We start from the raw sequence: 18,087 nt of genomic DNA on the forward strand, positions 1-18,087 counted from the left end.
CACCCCAGAGTGAGAAGATGTAAAAAAGTGAGCTGTGTGTGACTCCCACCATGATCTCTAGCCACAGCCTTTATTGCCTGGTGATTTTTGAAAATTCTCCATTAGAGGCATCTTATTACAGAGGAGACCCATCAGGCCACCATATCGGCAAAGCAGTAAGGACAGGGGAGAGTATGGCTGAGCCTCTGTACTTTTTGGGAAGGGAACTTCAGTCATCTGGCTCAATGGGTTTCTGGCTTCTCCATGGAGACAAACAAGATCTTGATATTTAAACTTTAATGTGAGTGACTCAGAAATAGTTTTACAGACAGTGTCAAATGCCTCCTCTTGCCACGCTGCAGCCGGGAAGCCATGAAGGTCCAGCATGAAGATTCCAGCCAGGCAGGAAAGGGCACTCATGCCTACGACCCTCCTGGCCTCAGCCCCCATTTGGTGTGATGCATGAGCTGTGCCAAGTGCCAGGGGCTGGGAACGCCAGGGAAGCGAGGCGTGTTTCCTGTCCTTGATGAGCTCATAGTCTAATGAACCCTGTAAGTACTGGGTGTTGTATAGAAGCCCAGGAGTTGGCTGAGACAGGAAAGGCCTGCCAACCTCAGAGGTCCAGGAAGAGGGAAGGCAGAGTCCAGAAGAGCAGAGATAATGCCTCAGGACCAGGTGACACCTGGGCTAGCTCCAGTGTAGGGTGGAGGCTATTTATCCTCTGCCCATGTCTACACCTGCTGATGAGTGTGTGGGTGGGGGTGGGGGCCTGGGGAGTGGTTGAAGGAGGCCTGGTCAGCACTTTTAAGGCTGTTCCAGGAGCCACTGGGATAGGCAGAGTCCCACAGTTCTCCTTGCTCCTGCGATGCTACTTGTGTCTTACAGCCCCTGCCTCTCAAGTCCTGTGCTTACCTTAAAGCCACTTCTTCCTTCTAATAGCTGAGGACAAGATGAAGACTTCTAAGGAGAGAAATTGCCCTGAGCTAGCTCCTCAGCTTGCTGCTGGATGATCCCTTTCCAGGGAGAAATGTACCCAGGAAAAACTTGGCTGGGAAAGCTCTGGGATTAGGACTCAAGGGACAATACAGAAGACAGATCTCTATCTCTGTCTCTGTCTCTTTAATCCTTGCCTGAGGATATATTTGTTGGTTTTAGAGTGAGAGGAAGGGAGAGAGAAGAACATGGATGTGAGAAACATCAATCAATAGCCTCTTGTGTGAGCCCTGACGGGATCAAACCCACAAACTTTTGGTGCACAGTTGATGCTCCAACCAACCTAGCCACCCCTGCAGGGCCAGAAGATTGCTTGATGGTATTTACCAAGCCTGAGTACAAAGACCACAGGTCACAGAGCAGGGAAGAACCTGAACTGGCCATGCTGGCAAGGTCCAAAGGAAAGCTAGATGTTGGATGGAGAGATTTAGGCCAAAAGCACTAGTGAGGGGAGAACAGGTAAGGAGGAAAAGCAGAAATAAGGAGCCCAGGAGAGCCAGAATGGTCCAGGATAGGAAAGGCATTGCATCCAATTGCAGGATGGGTATGTCTGGGGGCAACTCTCCTAGCACCATCTCAGTAATTAACCAGGTTCTGTGCACCCAAAGACACAATTACAGACAGAACAAGTCCTTTGATGTAAGAGTATATAGAATGTCTGGGGGGAAAGAGGGGCAAATAAAAGAGTGACGTTGCTTTAATAAGGCTGATGGAAAAAACATTACCAAACAGGCAAATAGACCAAACAAAGAAAAAGAAAGTTGAGAAGATAAGATTCATGCTGAGCAGACCCAGAGATGCCTTGGGTCATTAGGAGTATCATGGCTGGCCTTCCTGGGCACTGCGAAAAGTCAGGGCTTTCCTTTCAAAGAGTTGACATGTTCTTATCAGGCTGGCTGCCTGCCTTCTCTTCCCCTACCTGTCCTCGGCAGAAATTCTCAACCAGTTTCCAAAGAGGCCTAGTTATTTATGGAGTCAAAGCCCTGGAGAAAGTGAGGTGCAAAGGGTTTGAATGGCTTCTCCTGGGAAGCAAAGCAAATCAGGAATGGAGCTGAGCTTGTAACCCAGCATCCTGGATGCCTGCCCCATGATATAACCTCTGAAACACCACTCTTTCTGTTGAGGCCAACTTCACTGGAGAAATCTGTTAATTGGGGGTAGTGGGGAAGAAGGGGGAGAGCAATATGATGCTAACATGATTTAACACTTGATGGGCTCTGAAAAAATAAGAAAGGGGCTTTGAGCTTTCGCTTGGCACATTCATCGTTCCACATATGTGTTACCAAAATGAATGTATGCAACTAAACTATATGTGAGACTCTGGGGCACAATAGCACAGACTTTGTGAAACAAAAAGGCATTTCTCCTGCCTCCACTGTGTCTCTTGTGGTGCCATTGTCTGGTGCTAAGAACTCACATAATAACAAAAAACAATGCCCCTATGATGGGGGGGAAACTTGATTTGGCACCAGCAGTGGTGTTTTCCATGGGAATGATGGGGGGGGGGGGCTGTGGCCGACTGTGGGAATAGTGCAAATCAGCACTTTTTTGTAGATTTTCTTCAAGCCATTGTTTACTTTGGCTTTAGTCAGATCCACCGCCCAGCGTGAAGATTCCCACTGGGCTTTCTGAAGCTCAGAGACCTATAAGAGATGAAATAAAGATAAATAAATAATTACACAACCCCCTACTACCACTCATGCACTCATGTGTGGGGTGTGCCGACCTCAGAGGTGTGTGTGTGTGTGTGTGTGTGTGTGTGCATGCAGGTGTACACATACAGGTTGGTCACAGGACTGCATATATGTACCTTGGCCCAGGCTTCTACCTGGGAATTAGAGAGACCAAGGTGTTTGGGGGCTGGGCTCCCCTGGGCTCCCCCAAAATTATAGTTCATTGTCTCACTATCACTTTTCATTTAGGGCCAGGGAGATCAGGGCTGTTTCACACAAGTGCCAGTTTTTGCAAAATGGTATTGGGTAAAACTTGTTTGAAACTGTACCTTCCTAAAGCCCTTAGACATTTGTAGACTTTTAAACATGAATATGAAAAAGGTAACTGTTATGATATTGGAAGATGAACTTTTATCTCACAGCTCTTAGGAAGACATTGGCTTCAAAATGTCAATTACTGATGGTTCCTGTCACACTGGCAGCTTGTTATTAGTAAAGAGCAAGTCCTCACCTAAGCTGTTAATATTAATAGGTTCTGTGACTTTAAGCAAAATGACATATAACAAAACCAAAATTTTCATTGGCTAACTGATATAAACAGAGTTATATCTTGTTTATATCAATTCTATAAATGGGCACCATGCGTGTATCTTTTTCTATGAAAATAGTTCCTCTGGAGGAAAACTCTCGGTGGCCTTGCAAGATGATGATATTTAGATGGGCTGTTGCAGAGACATTTTCCAACAAAGTGCAGAAGAGTCTTATTTTCTCAACGTATTTTCTCTTGGATGCAAGCTGGGGACTCAGGCTCTTGTCTGGGTCTGGATTGGAAGGAAAATATCTTACTGTGGGTCAGGCAGTGTGCTCAGAACAGATATAATTTAATCAGGACAAGACTCTTACTGGAGGTTTCACAGGTGGGGAAAGTTAGGCCAGAGAGATTAGGGGACTTGCCCAGGCTCACACAGTCTGCGGGCAGCAGAGGTGGGTGGGAACTGATTCCTTGTCTATGGCACTTCGCAGAGGCCTGCAAATACCCTCTACTCCCACAGCACTTCCCAGGCCTGGAAAGCATCCAGGGTTCCTGCAGAACCTGACTAGGTGACAGCAGCAGCAGTGAAAACAATGCCAACTGGGGTAGGGGTCTTCAGAGACAAAAGGTGGAATTCGGTGGGGGTGGGGTGGTCCTGGGCTGCCACTTCTGCCTCTGTCAAATTACAGGGGGTCAGGTGTGATGGCACCCTAGTGTGAGCTTTGCACAGCTGGACCTAGGCTGGGAAGAGGTGTGTGGGGGGAGATGCTTACATCTCCTCCCCTTCCTGGAAAAATAACTTTGCATTTGAAGGGAGGAAGAAGGAATGAGTAAATCTGTAACCAGGATTTGTTGGCCTGGGGATTTCATTTGGCCCTTTAAAGGCACAAGGCCTTGCCTGTGTGTGTGTGTGTGTGTGTGTGTGTGTGTGTGTGTGTGTGTTGGGGGGAGGGACGATTACATGTGATTTTTTAAATTGAACTTTTATTTGAAATAAATGAACGTCATGGCTGCTACCATTTATGGGGGACCCATTATGTGCCAAGCATTGTGCTGGACGCTTTAGAGGTATTATTGTTAGGTGAAGAAAAAACAGCTTAGTGTATTGTTTTCATACAGGTACAATCAGAGACATCGAGTATTTTTTCCCTTCCGGTTAAAATACAGTCCTCTACACTGTGATGAGATTTGGGGAGACGCGGGGAAGGGTGATGGGACGGGCAGTGGGCGGTCCCTGGCTCGCTTGTCTCCACCTTTTATTTTGACCCGTCCGAGGGCGACGTGCTCGCACTAGGACCCAGGCGCCAGAGCGCCGCCGTCTGTCCTGTAGGTTCATTCAATCTCCCATACACACAGACCCACTGCGAGACCGACACACACTCACTCACAGTCAGGCACGCAACTGCACTCGGCGAGGCTCGGGAAGTCAGGTCGCCTCCTCGCCTCGGCGCCTCCTCCGCTCCAGCCAGCCGGGTCTCCTCTGGGGCCCGGAGCTTCGCCGGGCCGCGCAGCCCTAGAAGAGGACGAGCTCGGCAGACCCCGGTCCCTCCATGGGCAAACGCGGGCGGCCGCGCAAGGAGGCGCGCTGCGAGGGCGCAGGGCTGGCCCCCACCGCGCCCCCGGCTGTGGCCGCGCCTCAGCCCCCTGCCCAGCCCGAGGAGCCCGCGGGGGCCAAGCTCAGGTGCCCCTTCTCGGACATTTTCAACACCAGCGAGAACTCGATGGAGAAGCACATCAACACTTTTCTGCAGAATGTGCAGATTCTGCTTGAGGCCGCCAGCTACCTGGAGCAGATCGAGAAAGAAAACAAAAGTAAGTTTGGGTCCCCCCGCTCCTCCTCGGCGCCTGGCTCTTTCTTCCTCGCCCACTAGGGCGACTCCTGTCGCCTGCTCGGCCCGCATCCCCCTCCCCCCAGCATACATCCAGCACTAGGCAGTAAAGCCGATGACACGGGAGAAAGGACACGCACGCACAAAGCTGCTAAAGATGTAACAAAGACGAGCGAGGGGGGGGTGGAAGGGGGGTCTGTCCATGCGTCTGTCTGTTCGTTTCCTGGAGGCTGGGAGGATCGCCCAGCCGAGAAGCAGGGGAGTGTTGTTGTTTTCTGACAACTGAGCCGAGAGCACATCTCTTCGAGGTCGCCTTTCTTCCTTTTTTTTTTTTTTTTCCGGAGCCTTCTCGGGCAGACAAGTGTTGTTTTTCTGTCGCTCGTTCCTGGGTGGGGTGGGGAGGATTAGAAGCCGAAAGTTGGAAACCGTAGGCAGTGCTCAGCGGTTTCAGAAAGAAAATACAAGACACACACGACAACAATAACAACAGCCACCAATAGCCCCTCACGGCGTGGGCTTGGGCTGGCTCGGCTATGCTTATCCTTTCTGTCTACTTCGCTTTTTCCTCCCCTCGCAGCAGGGCTTGGCTCAGGCCATCGCGTCCTCCGATACAGTGCCGCTGCGCCTCTGTTGCCCTGGGGTGCCACCGCTCCCCCCCCCCCAAACTGGCCGGCTGGGCCAAGCAGCGCCAGCAGGTCGTGCGGGACCCGCCGTCCTACGGGGAAACTTGGCGAGGGGGGCGCAGCTAGAAGGAAACTTTGGGATCTTGCAGGAAACAATAGTTGGGGAAGAAGGTGTGGGCTGTTGTGTGCAGTTTCTTTATTTTCCTAGTGAGCGCTCTGCGCTAGGAAGGCAAACGCCTTTCTGATAGATTTCTCCATCCACCCTCACCCCCACTAACCCCCCCCCCCACTCAGGTGGAGAGTTATGCGGTGGGGGGGAGGGGCTGGGAGCCCCACCCCGGCCTGGTCTCCTTTTTCGTATTTGTTTGTTTCATTTTTGCCCCTGCCAGCCGGGCGTCCCAGCCCTCCCCAGGCAGTTGACTCTGCGTCCTAACGGGGGCACGCGTGTGCGGTGTCTCCTGCATGGTCCTCACAAATAGCTGCGAGAAGGGGGAAGGGGCCCGGGCAGATAGAACGACTGGCTAGAGAAAAGCAGGCTGTTTAATCTGTCCGAACAAGTAGGAAGATCAATGAGAAGAGAGGGGAGAAAAAAAAATGGTCCGATTGCAACGTGTCAGATCTTGTGATATCCCCCCCCCCCAACAACAACAACCCTCAAACACAAAAACACCTTAGCAGACCGACTCGCCAGTTCTCCCGGGATAAAGTAAGCGTGTTTGGGCAGCACAATTGTTCAGAAGCCGTACGGGATTTGTGTTGGGAGGTCGGTGGTGCGTTCTTTTCTTTCTCTTCTCTCTCGTTTTCTCGGAGTGCTCGCCTCGGTTTCGAGAAAGGCGCATCGCCGGCTGTGTAGCTCGATCAGATTGTGATTATTGGCGGGCCGGTGGTCGTGTCCGTTGTGCAATTAGTCGGGAGAATAGTTTATGAAAAGCCAGAGCCTGTGGGGATCTGGGTGAAGACACGGTTTTGTTCGGTGTTTGCTTTTGTTGGAGGGGGGAGGGGGAGATTTTTTTTAGCGGCGCGGGGGGGGGTGGGGGCGCCCCGGGTCCCCGGTTCTCTAGAGTCTATCCCATAGCGCCTGCTCCTGTTGGGGGTGCACCCTAACAGGGCACCTTGGAAGCGTGTGGCAAACCTGGTTTGACCCCCTCCCCCAGCGAGTGTTCTAAGGAGGTTGCTGGAGCTTCCACCGTGTCCCACCACCCTTTCTCAACGCCAGACAATCGGAGATGTTCCCCCCCTACTCCACCCCCCACGGCTTCCCTGGCAGCCGCCACCTTCTTGTTTACCCGGTGCCGGGGCTCCGGCGTGGCCACCAGTCACGTAAGCAGAGGGCCAGGCGCGCCGAGCCGGCTGCCCCGCACGGGGCGGGACAGCAGCAGCGGAGCTGGGCTCCGGAGGCTGAGAAAGCCTAGGGGCTTCCTCGTGGTGCCTCTCCCGAGGCGTTCGCTAGCCCCCAAGAGGGGCTTGGAACCCCAACGCTCCAAAGTCAACTTCGAGTACGTAATCAGTCCCTTGGCCTCGCTGCCCTCACCCCCAACCAGCTCCCCGTGGGAGTATTTTTAGCTCTCTTGCCTCTTTTCGCCGCCGCTGTTTAGCTCTGCATGACGTGATATCAACGGCCCCCAGATTTCCCCGAGAGCGTGGGACGCTGCGCCGTGCCCGACTCAGCTACGGGGATCCTACTCCAGGCCTTCGCTCCCATCCCCAACAGCTCACGCAATCGAGGGCGACCTCCAGCAAACTACCGGCGATCCTTTGCCCGGCCTCTATGATCCCTTTTGCGAACTGAAGCGGACCACGGTGGCCACTTTATCCACTCCACCCCCAGCCCCCTCCCAGTGTGGGAATGGAAAACCGCGGACCCTACATCTGCCTTATTTTATTGGGGCGCTTTGCGCTGGCAGCGCTCGCCGTTGTTTTCTGCTCGCTGCACACAATGCCCGCGCGTCACGGCGCTCCGCGTGTGCACAGCAATAACGCGAGTCTGGGGGCGGGTCGTGCGTGCTCCCGGCTCGGGCACTGCGGGTCGCTCCGCGCGCGCGGGGCTTGTTTTGCTTCTGAGCCCGGCTTTCCGAAAAGCTTACATCATTCAGTTGTTGGGAGGAGGGATGGGGATCTGGGCGTTCCGGTAGGATTCCAGCATTTCCCAGGTCCCTGTTTTTTTGGGAGGAAGTAGGGATCCTGGCTTTTTAATTAATTTTATGAGGGGAAGGCTCAAGTTTTGTTTGTTGGGCAAGTTTTGGGATTTTTATTTTAGGTCACTACTGCAAAGGGCATTGCTGGCTGGCTCAGGTGCACAACCTCCCCGCCTTCATTTCAGCCACTTCCCCTGTAATCACTTGATCTTAGTTTCTCCGCCTCCTCCTCCCCCTCCCTGCTAGAGACACATGGTTTCCACATGGAGACAAACTTCTTTCCTCTGACTGGACTTGACCTAGCTGCGTAGTTCAGCCAATCGGCAGCTGCAGCTTCCTATGACGTCACGCGTTGCTGAGCCCAGAGACAGGGGGAGGGGCCAGGAGGCAAGCCAGGAAATCTCTGGGAGCTGTAGTGCGGCCAGCTGGTACAATCCCTTCCTTAAGGGACGTTCTTCTCCCTGGAGATGGCTGTTGAGTTTCTATTCCATTCTTCATTTCGGGTTCTGTAAGGCCTTCCCGAAATGCACCGATAGACCATGGTCATAAGTCCACACGTTCCGTTTTTACTGTTGTTTGCAAAGTACTTAACTTGGCAGGAGCTTGCCTTATTTTCCATTGTCGCCAAAACTGCTTTTCATTGACTAGTTGAGCTTTCTGAACTATGAGTGCTCACCGAGTTGTGGCCACAGTGCTGAATTATTTCCGGTAGATATGGTGCATTTTCTTGGGGGGAAGGGATCCAAGTTAAATCACTTAGTATTCACTGCTCTGGGCAAGGCAAAGATTCCATAGTCCATGCAGGTACATTCTCAAATTCCAACCGATGTGAATCCTTAAGAATCTCAAAGTCCTCCAAAAACATTAATCATGGAAACTGTGACCCTGTTTTCACAAACTCAGAATTTATGTATAAATAATCTTGAGCATCAACACCTATTCGGTTTGGGGTTCGGGGGTGTGTGGAAATTAGGATTGACTGATAAACAAAGATTTGCTTCTTGTTTTAGGAAAAGTTAAAACTGAGAGTTAAAAAAAAAGATTCACAAAGGGGTGTTGTACATAAAAGCTGTTCAGTAGGTAAGTGGAAACCACTTTAACAAGTAGAGGTCTAGAGGGCAGAAATGGGCTTCTCAGTGTCTGGGGAAGGTGACTTTTGGGACAACGCTTAAGACAGAGAAAAATGACTAAATGGGAGTAGAGGGCATGGGTTGCTCTCTGTACCTGGGTTTGAGGGTGAGGTACTTTCCTAGGGGCATAAACTGGCCAAGGAGCAGCCTTTTCCTCCTCAGGGAGGAAGCTGCTGCTGTGTGGTATCATTCCGCCCCACCCTGCCTTCCTGACTTAATCTTTTCTGCTCCTGTCCAGCAGGTCTACCAGCAAGCAGGTTCACAGGCATACCTCTGTGCTCAACCCAGACTCTTCCCTCCATCTAGAGTGCCCCCACTCTCTTATTTCCTTGGGTTTAGGTGCATCTTACCCACTTTTCAAGATATAGGTCAGTTTCCACCTCCTCCAGGAAGTCTCCACTGGCTGTTTCTTAAGTTGGGGTAGTTGAGAAAATGAAAACTTTACAGTCACAAGAATGGGAAACAAGTCCCTCCTTCCCTGTTTACTGGCTGTGTGATCTTAGGTACAAGTTACCTAACTTCTCTGAAATCCCATTTCTTTTGTAAAATGGGGATAACAATAGCACCAGCCTCACATCATTGCTGAATGACTAAATGAGGCACTCCCTTTAAACATTTAAAGTACCTGGAATATAATAGGTGCTCAACAAATAGTCACCTTTCTGAGCTTTGATAATCAGCACTGTGCAATTCTCTACTGGCTTTCTGTGTTAGCATCTTAAGGGAAAAGATCATCTACAGCTTTTCAGTATATGTCATTGTTGTATATAGCATATCGCAGGGCATACAGTAGATAATTAATATACATTCTTTGATTGGTTGGATGTGTTATTTATTGGCTATGGCACAGCAATCAGGTTTGCAGGCCAGGAGACAAAGGACAGACTTTTTGAAGACTTGGAGAAGACTTGGAAATGCTTATCTCTCTTTCAAGGGAGGATGAGGTCTCTCATAATCTACACAGAATGCCCTTGGGCTGTAAAGACCAGCGCCAGCAAGGAGATAGTAGGTAAGGCCTGGAGAGCTGAGATCAGCTGTGACTGATTTAGAAAACAAGGTGACTAGGGCAACTTATGCTGAATTTGAGGGCCTTGATGGCAACTAATGTTCAAGCAGGTCATACTTCTATGTGGCAGGTGTGTTATGATTCATTCATTCCACAAATATGTGTTGAGCACCTATGAGATGCAATTGCTTTTTCCTGAAAACTCTCTGGATTAATTTATGTTGAGGGTGGAGTGGGATATTTGTTTTTGGTGGAGTCATATAAAGAACATTCTTAAACAAGGCTCCTATTTTCTCTGCATCCTAAATTATGTTCCCTGGATTCAACTTTTTTTTTCTAGTTTTAAATATGATCTCTGCCCACTGGTTAAGTGCCAGAAGTAGATTTTCAAGGATATTATTGTGGTTTTTAAAGTCCTAGAATTCCCAGGGACTAGGTACTCTGTGGAGGGGACCCAGGGAAAGGGGGTAGGGCCTGAAGAAGTTGAAGTTGAATTGAGACAGTCCTGATTTGGGGGGAAAGGATGTTCCATCGGCAACAAGGCAAAACAACTGCTGCTCACTTACTTTCCCCTCTCTGACCAAAACATTCTCCCACTGACATACCCAGAAATGGGGATTTTCACTTGAAGATGGCTGAACAAAAGTCTGGGGGTAAGAATGAAGGAAACGAAGAGGGTGCCAGCATGCAGCAGCAGCAACTAATTGGTAGCAGTATCAATACTGGCTACCATTTATTAAGCATTGACTGTATACCAAGTATGGGGCTAAACATGTGCGTTATCTCCTCCAATCTTTACAACAACCCTTTAGGTAGGTATGGATTTTACAGCCAAGGAATGAAGTCCAGAGAGGCGAAATGACTTGCCCAAGGTCACCCAGCAACCTGGAACAGAGCTGGTATTTGAAACACCCTGTTGATTATCAAGGTCTTCCTGCACACACCCTGCTCAGAAAAGGTTGAGAAGTGAGGATAGAGTCAGAGTAGCCAACCAGAGAGGTTTTCTTGTTTTCCAGAGTTGTTCACAACACTCCTGGCCCAAACTTGAGTTTATGCTCCTAGGAAACAGCACCCCCCGCACCCATGCTGTCTTTCCCAAGTCTGTCCTCTGGACATATTAGAGGACTTGGGGCTGTTGCTATGGTGCTGGAGCCAACAGCAGGTTCATCAAAAGCTGGGTCTTTTGCCTTTAAAAAAGCCTGGCCCTGCAGAAATGAATTGGCCACAAAGATTTGCATCAGCCTTTGTGGCTTGCTCTGTTCTAGGTCCCCCTGCCTCTCCATCCCACCCCCTCTGCCCTACCACCACCACTGTCTATAAATACAGTTAGATAAATATTGATTTAAACTGGGTTTCTGGAGGAGGAGCACATGGTTGCCCCGGCCTGGTCCTAGATACCACCAGTATGCCAGGCCTGACACACCTAACCCCTGACAGCTCTGGCTTCCAAGTGACCCGTTTGGGGGAGGTGGGTTGTGGTTTTGTGGCTTTTGTTTTTAGAGAGGGAGAGGAAAAGAGGGCATAGAGAGAGGGAGAGAGAGAAATAAAAAGCAAGAAAGAAAAGAAAAGAGAGAAGAAAGAAAAGAAAAGCAACAACCCAGGAAGAAAGCAGACAGAAATGGAGGGAGGTTTATTGCCGCCTGGCCTTCTGAACTATTCTCTTCCCTTCCCCATTCTTCCTTCCACTCCATTTTGGGTTTTGTTTAGAAAGGAGGCAGGTGGTAAGACAGAGCTCCAGGGCCAGAAGGAGCCCCAGAGGTCACAGAGCATCCATCATCCTCACTATACAGATGGCGTGGCTGAGGCCCAGAGAGGGACAGTGGCTTGCTCAAGAGGACACAGCAGAGGCCGAACCAGGTCCTTGTAGGCTGTGTTCTCTCCTTCGTGACATGAGAGTGGGTCCCAGGCAGGGCACCAAACTGGGCTTCTGTTTTACAGGTCAGGTGCTCATAGTGTCAGCAATTCTCAAACCTGGTTTACAGATTCTAGGGTGTGTCCGGTTATTGCAAAGGTCATTGCAACATTCTCAATAGTCTTTCAAAATGAAGCTAATTTGCATTTGTCATTTAGAAAAAAATATTTTCTTTTATATTGGGGTTGGGGATGGGGACCTGGAAGGCCGTGGCAGTGACAGGATGGCTACCCAAGCCTTAAGTGGGGAAAAGGAATTCAAGTCGTCCCAGAGGGGCCTCTTTCTGGGGGTGGAGGGTGGAGCTCTAGGCTCACACTGGAGAGAGGCTTCAGTTCTGCAGGGACAGACACCTGCTCACCCTGGCTCTTCTGGTAAACTAAAGGGAAGTAATTATCTCTGATATGATATCATTGTCCCTGAGTGGCCTGGCTGGAGGTGTTAAAGCTGTCAACAGCTGACTGGATCTCTCTGGCCAAAAATAATGGGGCATTTGCCACCATCCCCCTGAGCTAGAGGTTCCTTCTTTACTTCCTCATCTTGGCAGAATGCTGTGCTGGGCCCCTCACTTATGAAATATTTTGAAAGTACAGGTGCCTCTTGCTTTGAGCAATAAATCTCCATGAAACATATGTAAATAGGATCCCTTTTAAGAAAATTTTAGAGAACCTCTCCTTAAAAGGCCCTTGTGGCAAATACTTTTATAAAATGTGGAATTATGTTATGTGCCAGGAACTCTCCCTAATTTACTCTGTGAGTTCATTCATTCATTCATTCAACTGGTATTTAAGCACATATATTGCTTATGTCAGGACTGTGTACAGTCCTCTTCCTCATGGAGTGTATACTCTGTTCCAGTACCAATTGTCTGAAAGTGAACCTGAGCAAGGTAGGATTGCATCTGACTTGGGTTTTGTGTCTTTGGTTCTAACTATCATTACAGAGAAAACAAAAATGTATCTTGGGCTAACAAAAGGAATCGTTTCTGCCCCCATCCATGCCCCTTCAGTGTTTAAAATCCTTTGTGTTTATCCTTGTAATTTTTATGGATCTGACTTTAAAAAGAAAACTGCCTGAGCTTAGGAAACTAAGTATCCTGTAAGCAGCCTTGTAAATAAACACATTCCACTCTTAGTTCTTTACAGATTGGTGCAGTCTGTACTTGGAGGACTGTCCCTGCCAGTGTTCCCACCAAAGCCTGCTCTTTCATGCAACGTGCCCTTGGCCACGTACCTCTAGTGTCCAGCTCCAGTGTCTGCTAAGGAAATTTTAAACACTGCAAAATTAGAAAGATAAACATTGTACGTACTATGGGTGAGGGATATTGGGAAATTCAAACTAAACCCATTAAAAGGGGACTTGGATTACGTACTATTTGAGATATTTTGCTCTTTATTTTATTGCCATTAGCAAGGATACTTGAATAAAGATGATACTACAGTATTAAAATAGAGGGCATGCCCAGGGCTTCAGAGTATCTGACCATGGGTGGCAAGTAGGGGCTCACGTGACCTTTGTTTTTATTTCTGCAGGGACCCAGAACTACCCTATGTTATCTCCTTCTTACCTTCACCACACCTGACCATCTTTACCATCTTTCTTTCTTTCAAATTCGATTTTGGAGAGCAAGAGGGAGGGAGAGAGAAGGGGGGAAACACCAATTTGTTGTTCCAGTTAATTTATGAATTCACTGGTTGATCCTTATATCTGCCTAATCAGGGATAGAACCTGCAAGGTTGGTGTATCGCAACTAGCTGAGCTACCTGGCCAGGGCTCTACCGTATTTCATGACTCCCAGGACTCCGAGTGTCTTGCATACAACTTTCTTTCATTCTTTCCACCAGCTGTAAAATTTAGCTCAAATCTACAGATAATGTCTATAACCTGCCAGGAGCTGAGCACTGCGCTTGGTGCCCCCAAAAGCAGTATGTGTGGTGTCCAGTTCTATGTTCCAATGGATGTGATAGACAGAGACCAATACACAATTGTCTGTCTCCTGTGAGTTCGATAACCTGTGTCCAAGGAGCTGCTGAACAGTCTCTGTTTTCTAAAGGGATACTGATACCAATACCCTGTTTTACTGAGCCATTACTATGTGCCCACACAATGCTAAATGCTTGATATTAAATCCTCACAACCATCCAATAGGACAGTGCTATAATTAATCCTCATTTTACAGATCAGGAAAGCCTGAGCCTTAGCAAGGCTGACTGACTTTCCCATGGCCACATGCTAACAAAGAGTGGAGCTGAGACTCAAACTCAGGTTTCTTTCTTTCTAGGAGAACCTAGGGCTCTGGGAGAAGCCTCAGGAAGCCAAAGGCAAGACATGGAATCCAGCATGTTAGAAGTTTAGGCTAAGAGTGCCCCATGGGACTGCCTCCCAGGAGTGACTTCCTTTACTTCCCCCTCATCCTAGGGCAGAGAAAAGGCAGCCAAAATCTTCCAGAGCTCTTTGGGTGCAGCCAGACAGGGCCCTTTTTCTGGAGGGCAGTGGTCTAGGGTATTGCTACTTGCATATATGTACTTCCTTGCCCAGCACCCCCCGGGGAGCTCCCCCAACCAGTAGGGCTCCTGTGGCTCTGCATGATGGGGTGTCAGAGGTGTGAATCCATGCCCTGTCAGGAGTCCTTAAGGCGCCCAAGATCATAGACAACTGGTGTGGCCCGTGCTTGAAGCCAAGGGCTTCTGCCAGAGAAGCCAGAGGGGAGAGGCAAGTGTGAGCTGCAGGGATGAGCTTGAGGTCCTGGCTGCCACTGCGACAGGATAGGCCAGCTGGTTCCGGTCAAACGGTGTAAGTCCAACCTCTTCCTTTCCTCCATCAAGATCTAGGAAACCACAGTAATCTTAAATGTAACTGGGTTCACGTCACTTACTTGTTTAAAACTCTTCAACAGTTTCTTTCCAGGCTCCCTGAGAATAAAATTCAGATTTCTTGTGTGGCCTTTACCGTCCTGTTTAGAGTGAGTGCTGTCTGCAGATGGGGAGACTTGGTGTCCCCTGGCAGCTTGTCAGAAATGAGACTCCCAGGTCCCAACCCGGACCTGCTGAATCCAAATCTGCATTTTACCACAATTTCTAGGTGATCTGTGTGTTCATTAAAGTTTGAGAAACTGGCTTAGACAGCCCTTGTCATTTCCCTAATCCTTCTACCCACCTAAAGCTACCCCCCCACCAGCATTTATTCCATATCCAACTGATAACAACTTACAATGCTTTTACTTGCATATAATCAGTCTGTCAGACTAGAATACAAGAATCTTGATGACAGGGACCATATGTAATTTTGTTCATTATTCTATCTTCGGCATCTAGGTTAGTGCCCAGCACATATTAGATGTTTAAGCAGTATTTGTTGAATGAATGATGAGTTCGCTGTCTTTAACATTCTGATCTAGTGTCTTTCAACAAGGGGGCTATTGGTGAGAGAGTTCTTGTGCAGATTTATCCAGAACACTGCAGGATTTAACATCTTTGGTTCCCACTCACTAAATCCCAGTGGAACTCCCACGTCATTGTGACACTCAAGGAAGACACTCCTGCACATTTCCAGAGCCTTCTAGGGGGATGATATTACCCCTGGTGGAGACCACTGCCCTAATTACATTTGTCTGACCCTGTGCAATCGAACATGCCCTGATGTATGCTGTAGGGTCCAACAGTTAGAAACTCTAGTTTCGAATCCATTCACTATCCGTGTGACCTTGGGGAAATCGCTTAACCTTTCTGGGTCTCATCTGTGAAACAGGAATCTCAAAGGCATGCTAAGGATACCATGAACCGACTCTAGGAGCAGCACCACGTCCATAGTTGGCTCTCATTACATGACAACTAGTAGGCAAATGGAGGCATATTATTCTAGGATCTCTGGACAATCCCAGAGTCCTAGAATCAGAATGGTGGAGTTGGAAGAGATGACAAGATCACCGATGTCCTTGAGCAGCCAAGGACCTGGTGTTTTTATTCTAAATGGTACACCTGGGGCTGAAACTCAGCCACAAGGCAGCAGGGCTGGGTGTGTGATTTAATGGCCAGGGCCTGCCCGGCTGGGCCTGAGAGTGACCTCTACAAGTTTCCGCTGCTTGGAAGGGAGTGGTGATGCCAAGAGGTGGGGGCAGGGCGACTCTAGGCAGGCTCCTGGCAGGGGATGGAGGGTTACCCAGGGCTGTGGCAAGAATGCGGGGCATCCTCTTAGCAGCAGGGGAAGGCCTCTGGTGATGGTTTTATTTTTTTTTAAGGTTTTAAAATCAGGTTGCATCTAACTTTGAATAGGTCATTGCATCCAAAATCCAATAAATGCCACAAAAATGTGTAGTATAATCTTACTTTTGAATATAGATGCAAACATTCTGAACAAAATATTAACTCATGGAATGAGCAATGCTTCAGAAGAATAAACATACTATGGCTGAGCAGGCTATGTGCCAGAGATGGCTGAAAGTCACAAAATCTACCACTATAAATGGTTATAGCCAAAAATTAAAAGAATGATACGTGACTACAGCAACAAATAATGAAATGTCATTTGAAAAAAGTATTTGGGCGGCATTTGTAATGAAGGAAACTATGCCCTTCCACACGACAAAGATTATTTACCTGTGGTGGTCTTTTAAATAAAGCGGTGCATAGTGTGAGGTTGAGCCCATAGCTTGTGGTCATCCCCAGCAGAGGAGTCCATTCTGAGGCCATCCTTTCCTTAGGGAAGAATGAACTCTGAACAGAAAACAAAAGCACAGGCCTTGGATCCCTTTGGATGTAACTTGACATTTCAATATTTCACTTCAAATGTTACAAATATTTCGTGATATTTCAAGGAGTGGGGCTCCACAAGTTTAAAAGACCAGAAAACTCACTCCATTCTATTTACTTATTTTTAAAAACATGAAGTCAACTAGAAAAGGAAGAATAGAAATGGATAGAGAGCACGAGGCAAACGTCTGTAGGTACCTGAGGCCCAACCCTTGTTTGATAGCTCTGTGGCCTTGGGTAGGTTATTATACCTCTCTGAGCCTCAGTTTTCCCATCTGAAAAAGAGGACTGGATTGAGCGATAAGCTTAATAATATAAACTTCTTTGAAATAAATAGAAATACTATTTTGGTGCCCCCATGAAATACTATTTGGGGGAACATTAATTTGGCATGGACTTAGCAAAATCCTCCCAAATACCTTATCAGTTGTACCAGGTAGGATGATGCTCCAGAGTAAGCAAGCTTCTTAGATGTGAATAATAACCGAGTCCTGCAATGGAGATTTTTTCTTGGGTGAAAGTCAATGCAAAAAAAGAAGAAAAGTGCCCTGGTTGGTGTGGCTCAGTGGATTGAGCGTGGCCTGGGAACCAAAGGGTCTTTTGTTTGATTCCTGGTCAGGGCACATGCCTGGGTTGCACACCAGGTCCCCAGCGGGTGGGGGTGGGGGCACATGAGAGGCAACTGCTCATTGATGTTTCTCTCCTTCCCTTTCTCCTTCCCATCTCTCTAAAAATTAATAAATAAAATCTTTAAAAAAATAAGAGACTCCAGAAAGGCCCCTCGCCTGTTTGGAAAAAAAAAAAAAGAAGGAAAGGACCGCTGGAGAGATTAACAAATAACAAATCACGGAAATAGGTTGCTTATTACATAGGGGCCATTTAATAAAATGTAAGAAGCCCTTTTCGCCCTGGCCAGGTAGCTCAGGTTGTTGGAGCATCATGATATGTCAGGGTTATAGGTTCTAACATCCCCAATCAGGGCACATACAGGAGTCAACCAGTGAATGCATGAGTGGGTGGAGCAATGGATCAATGTCTCTCTCTCTCTCTCTCTCTCTCTCTCTCTCTCTCTCTCTCTCTCTCTCTCTCTCTCTCTCGTCAATATATTTAAAAAAGAAAAGAAGCCCTTTTCTTTACTGGGAAAGAGATAGGTCAGGGTGCAGGTCAAGTGCAGCTGTTTGAGCCTCTGTCAGTGGCCTGATCTCACCAGGAAACTGAAGTTAAAAAACAACAAACTTCCAGATTCAGAGAGCTCAGATTGAGACCGCCTTCCCCTGCTGTTTTCCTCCAACCCCCTCGTCCTTTCTTTCCCTTTCTCCCCACCTCAGGCACCTGGGTCGACTGGTGCTTTTCCCTGTGGTTGGGATGTCAGCCGACAGCCCTGGCGACTGGAGCTCTGGGAGGCTGCAGCTACCTCTCGGGTTTAGCATTACGTCATCCCTTCCAGACCCAAATTTATCTCGGCTGCACACAGACCCACAGCTCTGAGCCGCTGCTGACTTGAGGAGAGCTTACGCATGAAGTTAGGCA

The 18,087-nt window shown here is 48.4% G+C and overlaps 1 protein-coding gene across 2 annotated transcripts in view; it reads left to right on the plus strand.

Annotated features, from left to right (window-relative positions):
• Nucleotides 1-4,454: 4,454 nt before the first annotated feature.
• Nucleotides 4,455-18,087, plus strand: part of MXI1 (MAX interactor 1, dimerization protein) — a 77,898-nt gene continuing 64,265 nt past the window's right edge. The window contains exon 1 of one of the 2 annotated variants that reach the window (XM_037165596.2): nucleotides 4,455-4,989. In XM_037165596.2, the coding sequence (XP_037021491.1) occupies nucleotides 4,728-4,989 (262 nt within the window). In that variant the 5' untranslated portion in view covers nucleotides 4,455-4,727. Of the gene's footprint in view, nucleotides 4,990-6,307; nucleotides 6,336-18,087 lie in introns of those variants that run through there. The other variant, XM_037165599.2, reaches the window with a different exon arrangement.

The sequence above is a fragment of the Artibeus jamaicensis genome, unplaced genomic scaffold (genome assembly GCF_021234435.1).
Source record: "Artibeus jamaicensis isolate MK-2021 breed Jamaican fruit bat unplaced genomic scaffold, CSHL_Jam_final contig_490, whole genome shotgun sequence".
Classification (NCBI taxonomy): Eukaryota; Metazoa; Chordata; class Mammalia; order Chiroptera; family Phyllostomidae; genus Artibeus; species Artibeus jamaicensis.